At 36.9% G+C, this 12,924-nt stretch overlaps 1 protein-coding gene across 1 annotated transcript in view; it reads right to left on the reverse strand.

Annotated features, from left to right (window-relative positions):
- Positions 1-12,924, reverse strand: part of LPL (lipoprotein lipase) — a 48,245-nt gene that overhangs the window by 16,401 nt on the left and 18,920 nt on the right. Inside the window, exons 2-5 of the mRNA XM_089675235.1 lie at positions 9,932-10,119; positions 4,911-5,090; positions 3,659-3,770; positions 1,076-1,318 (exon numbers count right to left, since the gene is read on the reverse strand). Coding sequence (XP_089531361.1) covers positions 1,076-1,318; positions 3,659-3,770; positions 4,911-5,090; positions 9,932-10,119 — 723 coding nt within the window. The remainder of the gene's footprint in view (positions 1-1,075; positions 1,319-3,658; positions 3,771-4,910; positions 5,091-9,931; positions 10,120-12,924) is intronic.

Genomic DNA, 12,924 nt, shown 5'->3' on the forward strand with positions numbered 1-12,924 from the left:
GAGTTGTCAGTCCGCCCCTGGTTCTGCATCATTACAGACATTTTATCTGACATGTATTTACATGGTTAAAGTTCATAAGAGGTGATTAGACGAGGTAGGCTACTGGTAGGTAACATCACTTGTAGTACCATTTATAGTGCAGAAATACGGTATTTCAGTAGTTCACTTCCTGTTAGAACCCAAAACCAAGTGCAGGAGCCCCAAAGGGTTCCTAATAGGTAATGGGAACTTCTAGACCCCCAGGACTGGTTACTTTTGTAAAAACTGCTGCAATCCCACCATGTTTTTTTAACATATTTCTACCTATCTTAAACTGAAATATTATGAGTTTTGTGTCTGGAGGCAGGAGGATTTGGCATTCAGTGGGTTCCCTAGGCTTCCACACAAAGTTATATCTAAAAGTCCCAGAGGCATGGTATAAAACCTAAACAAGACCTTCATCAAATATTTTACAACTAACTATCTTTAGCATTTCTCTAAACATTTAAGTTTCCATAATAAACCTACTTTAGGAAAAAAGAGAATTTTTTGCTTCTCTGAAAAATTTAATTTCATAAAACAACTGGCAAATAAAAGCCTTTAGCATTTATAGTTAACGGCAAAGGAGTAGGTTCATCATCTGCTCCTTCTGTAGCTATCTATACTGTATTCATCACAAGTCTAAGTGATGAGTGTGCCAATACTTTTATTTACAATGTTCATTGGATAACAAGGTTTACTCTTAATGTACCAGAGCTGAAAAGAACATTTAAGGCTCGTCATGTCATTTAACCCTAAATGTTGTTCTTTTCAGCTTTGGTAAATTTAGAGTAAACTTTGTCATCCAATTAACACACTGCATATTTGTAGCAGGAATTAACAGCTGGCATACTCAGGTTTCTGCAGTGGCTTACAACTACTTCTCAATCTACCTGGGACCTCTGAAACCCAGGGTACAGAAGGCAAGAGGTGACAAGGCAGCCATCCTATTCTAAACAAGCATTTGCATATTAAAGTGCCCTAGTTTTCTGCAGCTTTGTGGCACATGATTATTATTTAAAACATATATGTTTACTGTATATGTGTATATTCTTACCTATAAAGCCTCGTAAACCTTTTTCTGCCATTAGTCGAATTGTATCTCCAATATTGCATCCTGGCTGAAAGCTCCCACCATTGGGGTAAATGTCAATATGTCCAACAGGCCTTTGGATGCCTATGCTACGGTCAGGGGTACCCACACTGTATGTATGCACCACATCCACAAAATCTGCATCATCAGGCGACAAAGTCACGGCAGTCTCAGCATATTCAAAGTTTGGCCCTGCTGGATCCAGTCCTGCATAGAAAAACCATTGTCAGACTAACAGTACGACCCTTAAACTGTCAATATTCCAATGACAGTGTCATTTTATACTAACTGAGCAGATTAAATGCCTGTTCAAATGAAACACTAGAGCTTCAATTGCTATTTATGTTTATAATTAATTTGGTTTTATTACGAAAAGAAGGCTTTTTAATGCAATCAAAATATTACCTCATTATCCCTAACAATCTTTAATTCAGCAATGTTAATAAGATTTACTGCACAATTAGCTTCCTAATTGTTAAAACAACTATCTAGTGTTCATCTTTGAAACGTAAATGGATAACTATTTGTTGGCCAACATCTGCTGCAGTTTTGCAATCCAGATTCAAAACAATGTCAAATTCAGATTTTCTACACTGTGGCATAAATCAATGAGATATAATAAGTAATATCTAATTAAACCAACAAAAACAAACCACTTAAACAAAAGGAATCAACCTCCCTAGTGGTCTGATTATGTCCATATTTCTGTGCTCAAAGCAGTACATTTTTTTGCATGGAAATATGTATTTTTTTTTATTGTAGGCCTGTAATTTGTAGGAATAACTCACTGAAATCTGTCCGAACAAGAGTCTAGTAAACATCCTGGGTATGTTCGCACATCACTGAGCAAAGTCGCAAAATTGTTTTTAGTGTCTGATGACGAATTTCCCCACGAATCATTATCACTTAATTCTGCAAGTAGTTCTGATTTACTATTGCTGTTCTCTAGCTGGTCTAAAACCGCTTTTGACCTAAAGGGACGCTTTTTGGACGCCATGGACATTTCTCAGTTTCCAGGCAGAAAGAACAGTAAAAATGCAGGCAGTAAATGTCACTTTTTGTCATTTTCAAATTTCCCGCCGTCCCGTCCCCGTACGTCCTGACGCTCGCAGGGGACAGAACCCAGATGACAAATGCAAGCATCCACCGGAGGACATTTCCGGGAACACTGCAGGAGGGACATTGCAGGACAAGGTAAGTGAAGAACAGATCCCGGAGCAGCGCCGCATGGTAAGCCCGAGTGTAGCTCGGGGTTACCGCTTGTGGTACTGAATCTTTACCCCGAGCTACACTCGGGAATACCGCCAGGGAGGTTAACAAAAAAACTGTGGACTAAAAATGAATTACTAAGTGCTTGGTTCTTTTCTCAAAGCTCTCCTAGCTGAATAATTTGCATATAATATATATTGTTTGGTGGTAAATTTGTTTAAAAAGAAAATAATTTGTGTCTACATGACTTCATGGAATAAAATGTCAGTGAGGTTCTACAGGAGTAAAGCAATAGTTAAAGCGGAACTTTACCCAAAAGGAAAAGTTCTGCTCTTCCTTCTCTGCCACATTTGGATTTTTTTTTTTTTTGGTGGGGGAGCTGGTACCTAATTGTGACAGGTATACACAACCACTTCCATTCAGATTGCCTAGGTGATCCCAGCAGAAGTTCTCCTCCCTCCCTTCCTGCCCGCAACCTTCTGGGACATGTCCCAAGGCCCAGGAGGCCATGGGATCATTCACAAAGTGCAGAACAGTTCACTCATATGTAGTAGGCAGCCAGATGTGATGCTGCACAGTTAAGATCCTTTGGATCCTTGGACACGTAAGTGTCTGTTTATTAAAAGTCAGCAGGTACAGTGTTTGTAACTGCTGACATTTAATTTTGGCACAACTGACTGACGCTCCTTTTTAAATATACCCCTCTTTTAAGTGAAAAATGTAATGAAAGTATGCAAATCAACAGTTTAGTTTGCAGAAAATGAAGTGATTCAGGAAACTTGGCAGTCAGGACTTTTGAATTTCATAGTTTTGTCTGTTTATCTCTGCAAGACAGATTAATGTAGCAGTAATAGTGTGTTTTGTATGGATGAGTCCATTCAAATAATGGAAAGCTTTAATTGCCTGAACAATCAGCTTTCATTGCATGTAAAGATTTTTAAAGGATCAGTCAACCAAAAACTGTTATTTCAATGTTAGTTTAGTTTGGGAACTACCTGGGAACTTTTCCTATTTTTCAGTGACTTCATTGGAGAAGTATCTGCACGTTTCCTGCATCTGCACACATGATGTGGCCATTGTGAAGGATTCCTATTGTCCCTGTGAGTTTTCTAATTATACTATGCTGTGTAGAATAGAATGATAGTAGCTGAAACACACATGTTTAAGTGGAAACAATCAGAACTCCCATGAGGATAAGAACACAGTTGAGAATTATGGCAGGGGGGCATCATTGTAGGAGAATCCAAGACATACGTGTTCCATCAATAACTAATTTATCTCTTCTGGGTGGATGGACCCTTTAAGTTTGTGTCACACAACCTTTTCAGTTTATCTCACCTGTTATTCTGTTAACTTTATTGTTGGTGAGACTCCCAGCCACACCTGCTGCATGAGCACCAAGACTGTATCCCAAAATGTGAATGTTATCCACAGGATAGTTGAACTTTTCCTGTAAAGGACACTGAAGTTTAGTTGATTTCTACAAATGATGTGACAAAATAAAGTAACATTTAAAAAGTCATCTTCAGTATAAAATAACTTAGAATAATGGAATCCTCTTATGTATCTGAGTATTAAAAACACACAAAGGCCAGGATACCCAAAGCATTAGTCTGAATTAAAATGTAGGTAAGACACAATAATTAACTTTTTGTTTCCTCTCTTTGGTCTGTTAAATCTACCATTGAAGTGTTTTGTTTTATCTGTTTGTTAAGTGCAGTTTAATTACATACAATGTTTTCAGGAAGTGTGTTAGGACTAGAGACCCCCCTCTCCCCCAGTGTTATAGAGATGAGGAGGAATGGGGGGGGGGGGTGTTGTAGTCTTAAAACACCAGGGGTTTTTATTTACTAAAGCTGGAGAGTGCAAAATCGGGCTAATTTCTGCATAGAAACCAATCAGCTTCTAACCTCAGATTGTTCAATTAAGCTTTGGCGAAGCCTGGAAACCTGGAAGCTGATTGGTTTCTATGCAGAAGTGAGCCTTATTTTTAAATACACCCCTTTCTGTCCTACAGTGACAACTCTGGAAGTATGCTACTAGCAGGATCAAGAGGTGAAAATCAAGGACATATTATTCATAAATATAATTATATAAATTATATATAAGAAATATTATATATATAATTAAAAATAATTCAACCACCGCATCTAAGGACTGGTGAACTCAAATATATTTATTCTTGGATTTAGACACATTTAACCTTTAGAACATGTGTGTATGTAAAACATTTGCTGACTACTAAGTTAAATACTTAGCAAAAGTTGATATAGTAACTATATGTAGTCCATTTCTCTAACCCTCCAATGGCCAGATTTGTTTAGTGAAAATCCAATGGTGCATCATTCTTTGAAGCAAGAATATTTGCACTGCTCTGAAGAATTGCAAATTGATATTTTGCACTCTTCCTGTGTCTGTCTTTTCCAAAAGACATCATTAAAGAGTACAGGTGCAGTTTCTAACATGTGTCAGACTAAACAACTTAATTTTTTAAAAAATATGAGACATAACAATATAATGGCACAAATGGAGGTAACACTTTCTCTCTACACCCCTTAGGTTTCTTTAAGCTCTGCTGATCTGTACTCACTTCCATCCAGTCAATAAAACTTGCGATATCCTGTCCCACCAGTTGTGTGTACCCAGCTGAAATTGGGTAATGCTGTTGTGCTCGAGATAGCCAATCCACCACGATCACATTTGAGTCTGGCTCTCTTTTATATAGGGCATCTACTAACTTAGGGACCCAACTCTCATACATTCCAGTTACCTGAAAGGAAAAAAAAACATAGCTTAAAATATTGGGAAAGAATAAACCAAGCAAAAAACATTACATTAATAACAGGTGTACAGGGCTTTTTAGTTGCTTTTTGACAAATTATTGAGGATTTTTAAATACCCAATGATGAGCAAACAAAATTAAAAAAAAGGAAAAAAGCATGCTTATACAAAATTAAAAAAACATGCTTAGACATGATTGGATTCTTGACGTGAACACAGCGTCCCCTTATTTATTAAGCTAACTGGAGGCATAAAGTAGTTGCACACTGTTGAACTTTGTTTTCTTTCAATTCATAAAGCTTTATGATTCATGGAACTCCAGTTCTTCTCCTTTGCATGTTATCCTCTATGAATAATGAAGCTTTCTTGAATTGAAAGAAATAAAAAGAATCAGCATTGTTTGGCTGCTTTGTGCATTTAGTTATCATTAGAAAGCTGATGGATCATATCTGGCCTGGGAACTAGTGGCTGGTAACAAGAAGCAGTTGGTCTGAGTGAATCCACTTTGAGAGCATAAGTATTTAATAAGTTAAATGAGCATTCCAATTGCAAGGTGAAATTTATCTAAATAGTAAATCAACTAATGCATTCGTGATAAAGTGATAATGTACTCACGATAAGGACTAATTTGCTTTACTGTGATTCCTGTTGCATAGAGCAATGACTACACTACAAAATATTATTTTTGGAAGTTTATTGCATATCTATTTATTGATCCACTTAGCAACTATATTAGTATGAGTGTTTTATTGCCTTGTTTTAGTGCCCTTGACTTCCTCTGCTGATAAGTATAAGGTTGTGGGATAGCTAATGGTCCACAATCAAGATCCCTGGAACAGCCTAGTTCACATTGTAACTGTTCCAGAGGACACTGCAATGTGCATTCAGGTAATTGCTTGCACGTGTATTCATTTTTCAATTTTACACAGATGACTATTATTTAGTGATATGACAATAACTATATTAAATTTAGGTTTGTTGAATAGTTGATACAAGTCTTCTAGATGCAGTTGCAACCATCTAAGGTTAATTAAGAATGGTCCCTGCAAGGGTCTGAGTACTATTTTCTCTCTAGCTGTAGCATATATGACAGGTTTTTTACTTAATGGTGAGAGGGCCAATAAATGCTTTCAGTAATGGGCAATTTGTCCAAGTATCAGCAAATTAGGAGTTTCTGTGTGTAGGACAGTGTGTTAAATGTAAAAACATCCAACATGTTTAATATTCTTAAAAAGAAAAAAATCCAACAGATAATCATTGTTTGTTTTGAATAGTAAGCCTGAAAGCTTTAGTACATGTAGATATCCCTGGTTCATTTACTTTAATCTATCTAGCCTTTCAAGAAATGCAAACACTGGGACAGCAAACTAAATGTTTAATTTAGAATTATCTGGGGTAGTGTTCATATGTTATGTAACTGGACCAAAAAGTACTTTTTCAAAGGATGTTACTTTACAGAGTGACAGAGCTCATAAATTTCACAGCTGTGTTCTCATATTGATATACCAGCCAAGACTGTGCATTATGGTCATATCTCTAGAGCCAACACAAAGTGTAGCTGTTACTTTTATTAACCTTTGTTGTCTTAAGAACTGTTCTTAAAAAAAAGTAAAGACATTTACGGTCAATTTTCTTTTGTTCACCTGGAGGTCCGAATGAAAGAAAATCAATTGAGTATACCATCAAAGCTAATGGAGTGGGTGGTGGAATCTCAACAGTATTGTATTGAGTGCAGAGACGCTGTCAAACAGTGACTACATCTGATAGTAGGTAGTCATTGCTTGGCTAATAATTTTCCACCTGGTTCAGTTGAATTTAAAATTGTGGTGCTTGCAGTGCCATCCATGACTTGAATTTCAGCCAATTTAGCAGTAATTTGCAGTAAGCGATAACACCTTGTCATTAGTAGTATTAGTATTAGTTGTGTTTCTGTTTTACTTTTTAGGCTTTTCTACACTATCCAAGACTCACAGTAAGAGCAAACTTTGGCTACGGATGGACTTTAAAGCACATATGCAATAATTCCTGACTAAAAATCAGCTTTCATTGTAGCCCTAATCTTTCCTCATAGCTGATCTCCTCCATGCCTCTTATCAGTTTGGTTGCCCTTCTCTGTACTTTATCCAGTTCCCCAATGTTCTTTTTGTGAATTGGTGCCAAAAACTGAACTGCATATTCCAGATGAGGTCTCACTAATGATTTGATGGGTAAAATGATATCTCTCTCTGTGGAGTCTATACCTCTTTTAGTACAAGAGAGGATTTTGCTCGTGTTAGAAACTGCAGCTTGGCATTGCAAGTCATTATTAAGCTTGTGATCTACAAGAACTCCCAGATCCTTCACCATTGATTCCCCCAGTTGTACCCCCCTAGTATGTATGATGCATGCATATTCTTAGCCCCCAAGTGCATAACCTTACATTTATCAACATTAAACCTCATTTGCCACATAGTTGCCCAATTAAACAGTGCATTGAGGTCAGCTTGTAATTTGAAGACATCCTGTAAGGACGTTATTCCATTGCACAGCTTGGAACTTTCTTTCAGCTTTTTAGTTGGATGATAAAAATGACAGTAGTTTAGGGTCTATTCCCAACTGTGTTGAACACCTATTCCAGCACACACTCACTGTAAATCAAGGCAAATTGCCTTGTCTCCTTGTGCCCAATCCACGCTACTGTGTCACATTGGTGTAAGGAGAAAAAAATTACCACATGCCACACTTTTTCAGTGCAACGGACTGTGAGGCAATCCACCACCTTGCACCACGTGGCAGCCAACTGAATGTAATGAAATCCCACTCTAAAATTTCATTAAAGTTTGTTTTTAAAAAAAGTGAACAGGCACATTGGTTCTGCAATAATTCTGATGGACCTCACCGCAGACTAACTGTTGTGTTACAACATGAATTAGCCCTTAAAAGTAAAGGGGAAGTAATAAGAAAGTTAAATGAAATTATAAGAATGTCCTGGTCCTCTCATTGGTTATAATAATCGGATTACTTAATCACCTGATTCTGACTAAGATATGCTTGGGCTGATTTACTAAAGGAGTTTAGAATCTTCACTAAAAAATGGTATGAATATTCGCTTCAAGTATACAATCTCTTGAAATGCATCTGCATTGCGCATTTAAGGTAAACAAGAAGTTGTTTTTCACATTATTGGATAATTAAAGTGAATATTCACAAATTTTTTGGGTGAAGATTCTCAGCTATTTTAGTAAATCAGCCTGACTGTTTGGTACAACACCTACATGCACAATGTACAAAGAGCAAGGGCCGGTTCACACCAGAATCACACAGAAATGTTGGTTGTGCATTCATGTGTATTTCTCTGCAGTGCAATATGGCAGCCCATTCATTTGCGTGCATTGCTTTTGAAAGAGTGAAAGAATGTCACCAGCACACCATGGTTCTCCAAGATGGGTCCAAAGATTTATTAAGTGATCACATTGTTACAGCATAAGCAATATTTTGGAGCCTCGCAGGACCCCTTCATCAGGCTTGCAGCGGGGTCCTGTGAGGCTCCAAAAGGTTACTTATGCTGTAATGATATGATCACTGATTAAAGTTTTGGAGCCATCTTGGAGATCCATGCTGTACTGATGACATTCTTTCACTCTAATGGTCTTTGGTTCCAGACAATAATCACTGCAGCACCCATCTACACACACAGCCATTTTTACAGGAACATGTGTTGTATATAATATGTGCATTTATAATATGTTGGAATCTTTGCACTGCTTTTTGAAAAACATGCCACACCAATTCGTATAGTACTGCAGTGCCATGTGATCTGGTGCATGCAAATGCACTGTGTGACAGACCCAATATGGACAGAGGCTTTTGGAGGGGACTAGGGGCTAGCCTTCTACCAACTGAGCACATCATTCTCTAATGATGGACAACAACATGATGAACGCTGGTGAGCCTTGGATTAATTCTCTCACTAAAGACAATACAGCTTCCCTTCTGGAGTGGATAGAAAGGTTTAATATTAATCTTGTATAGGTTAATAGTCAGAGGAAATATGGGGCCCTCCTGCATACTGGGTTGGAGAACCTCCTCTGCTTCAGGACAGAAATATTTATTAACAATCTCCCTCAAGAAATCTATGAAGATAGATGAATTCTACTTTTACAGACTGTTGGAATATGGTATGAGTTTTGTTTTATGATGGACAGATTATACAAGTGAAAACAAACACCTGAAAGATAGCATGTGTATTGCACTTTGTGTATTCAGGGTTGGAGATGCCAGGTTGTCTGGCAGATTGGGGCCCTGGCTTGCCTGGGTGCTTGGCTGTTGATTAGCTTACTGTTAATTAGATCACTGTTAGCTGTTGGCTATACTGTTTACTGTTTGCACTGTTTAGGATAATGTGATCAAGCTCTGACCTAATCAGTGTGAGATTTTTATCCCAATTTGTAATATTTGTTTTATTGTTCATGTGGGGACTGCCCCTATTTCTGAAGTGTAGAAAAATCTGTATTTCTGTTCAATAAAGAGCTCCAGTTTTGCACCTAAGCTAGTGTCAACTAGTCTTGAGTGCGATGCCCAGCTATAATACCTTGGTCCTGTGCCCCAGCGGTGAAGAAGCAGTTCTCTGACAGAATCACCTAGGCGGGGTGCCAGGGGGGTCTGTCACACACTGCATTTGCAATTTGTGTTTAGGGGTGTCATTAACATTACACAGGCACCCGCAGCAGACCATAAAGGCAATAGTGCAGAAAACACACACAGAATGCACCTTTCTGACACAGCATTGTGGTGTGAACTATCCCTCAATGGATTTTACAATTTTTAAAGTCCAAAAAAATATTCCCTTACCGTCCATCCATGTATAATCACAAATGTTTTACTTGTTTGGTTGAAGTTGCATTCTGCGATAGATTGTTCTTGTCCAGGGATAAGATAACAGGTGTCTTCATCTGGCTCATCTGAAGTACGCAGTGCAAATTTGCTTTCAATATCTTTGAAATCAGTTTTCTTCCCGAAGATACTTGCTGTTGTAAAATCTAGTAAAATGATGAATATGTGCTATTAAGTAAACAATAAACATGTAGCTGTGTGCTTATCAGTTGTTCTTTGTGAATGTCAATTTTTAGGCGTTTCGTAATGGCTATGTGTAAAATAATAATAAGGAAAATTGAAGGAGAGCTAATGATATGTTTGTGTATCATAGCCAATTGACATTTTCATTTCATAAAATACTTCATTTCACCTTTTTTGTGTTAGTGGCATTAACATGTAAAAACTTAAATGAGATTTTAGTAATATTCTGAAGTTTGGACTGGAGTGGTTTATTTTTGCACCTTGACAGTAAAAAAAAGATATTTGTACCCTCCCCAGCTTGTACTTTTTTCATTCAGAAGTACCGTATATGATACTAATTTTAAAGCAAAACTCAAGTTTTTTTCTCTATTGTTCAATTACTGCCCTCTTCCACCACCAATCCCCCTCCAAACACAAAAGTGTTCATATTTTGACTGATTGTCTCACCCCCTCCACATTCTATAAGCAGCCGTAGCTGACTAAGAAATGCTGATAAGACTCTTTGCAGTTAATATTTTACCAAACCAGTCATTCATTTCAAATTACCTAAGCTTCAAACAGAATAGATATGTGCCAATAAAATGTGAGAAAGTGAAAAGGCTGTGATGATCTACCTCTTTCCTTCCTAATGCAAGCAAGTTACTCTCCAATAATAAAATATTTTTGCTCTTTTTTCATTAATGTTTTACTAACTCTTATAATATGAATGTTTGATTCAATGAAATGGCCTGAGGCAGACACAACTTCGTATGAATACGATACGTTTGACAGGACATCCTGAGTAATTACCCTATGTTATGCGTGCAAAAGCTTTCCCAACATAGAAGTTCTTTGTTTGCTGTCCATATGTACATTTCCACCCAGAAATAACATGATTAAAGTACTAATGTATACAGATCTGGCCATGAACAAGCAGATCTTTTCTCCAGTACATGGAAACATTTTATTTTGACTGACCCCCAAGTAACATTAGGGTTCATAAATCAAGTTTTAGTTATTCAGATAGTTTTCTGGGCACATATTTCAGATCTCATTTTGTGTGTTACTGCTGAATGACTGCACTTTAAAAATGATTTTCTGTTGGCTGATTTGGCAAACATTTTAATGCCCAGCACAAATAAAATATGTGCATGCAGTGCTATGGATTTGTGTAATGCTTAAAAAGGTAATTTTAATTGTTTGTACCTACAGTATATCCTACAATATTGCCATGCATAGATGAAAATTTTGTTCACTGTAATAAATGATCTTTTATTATCAAAGTACATACATAAATAGGTTGTAATTAATTTATAAGTCACAATATTGTAATTTATTTACTAGATGATGGGTTTTTTTTTCTCCCTCAAATAAACCTTTTGACCTGTTGTACAACCAAAGTGAATTTCTCCATCTAACAGATTGATGTTACTATTCTTATCTCCTAACCCGGTGAACTTTCAAAAGCTGATTCAGCAGCCTATTTGCAGGGCATGTACTGACTGCATGCATAGACTGCATTTATAGTATATTGTGTACTTTCATGACACTGAATCAGCTGCTTCACCAATCAAAGCTTATTATGGCCAATTAAAGTAGGAATAAACAGAGCTGTGGTTGTGAAAATTGACTTCTACATTGCATATATCTACTCACAGTTCTTTACAAATTATTATTATTATTATTATTATACAGTATTTATAAAGCGCCAATAGTTCGCTCAGCGCTGTACATTACAAAGGGGGACAGAACATGTGACAGAACAATACCAATACAATGCAAAACATGAGGGGTTGAGGGTCCTGCTCTTTCAAGCTTACAATCTAGGAGGGATGAACACATTAAAATCTGGAAGCTGTACAGAAACAATTGAGTACTGTCCGTGATACTTTTTTTACAGCTGTACAGAAATGCATCCTGCAGATGTACTTTCCAATAGGATATTACCTTAAACTAGAAGGCTTTTATAGGTTAATTTTAATAATCCCTTCAATAGAGCATATTCTGCTGGGAATGAAATGCACATTCCATTACAGCATAGAGATAATGATAGTGAGACACACAGTCAATAATTATCTCTGAGTGGCAGTGGAACGCTAAGAATTAAGCAAGATTAGTTTTGGTAGACAATGAGACTTATTTTTACATAGTAGTAAAAAAAAAGTACAGTTGGCTATAGAAAGCAGTGATGAGTCAAGTATTCCAGATGGAACAATTCCTGAAACTGACCAGATTCAAATGGGGCAACCAATATCTCGATGATTAGAACTGGAAGAGATTATTGTATGAATCACAAAAAGTTGTGGGTGTGCTTCATATAGGGCATATTTAAAAATGTGTATATCAAGAGAACAGAGGATTTGGACATTTTTTTATCATTCCTATAGATGACCACACATGTTCCAATGTAAAGGTACAAGCTCCTTTAGAATTATCAACAGCCAGTCTAATTGGATAGTTTAGGTAAACCCCTGAATAGTTTTGGTAAATACAAAGGAGATTATATGGAGGTTGTACAAGAAGATTGCCATTTTTATGGCCAGCCTTATGCAGGCCATACATGGGTCGAATTCCAAACGAATTGTCAATTGAAAATTGGAAATTTCATTCATTTTGTAATTAGATGGTGCCACTATTGATTTCAAAATTCTACCAACCAAGCCTTCAAAAAAAAGAAAGTTTGTGACTGGGAATCTTCTTTTCTTTCCAGGTCAGCTCATGTGCATTTCTTTTTTGATTATATTTCTCGCACAATTCTGCCATCATTGATTAGAAATGTGTTTGTTTTT

This window comes from Staurois parvus, unplaced genomic scaffold (genome assembly GCF_062004578.1).
Source record: "Staurois parvus isolate SC_StPar_1 unplaced genomic scaffold, SC_StPar_1.0 ptg000013l, whole genome shotgun sequence".
NCBI classification, from domain to species: domain Eukaryota; kingdom Metazoa; phylum Chordata; class Amphibia; order Anura; family Ranidae; genus Staurois; species Staurois parvus.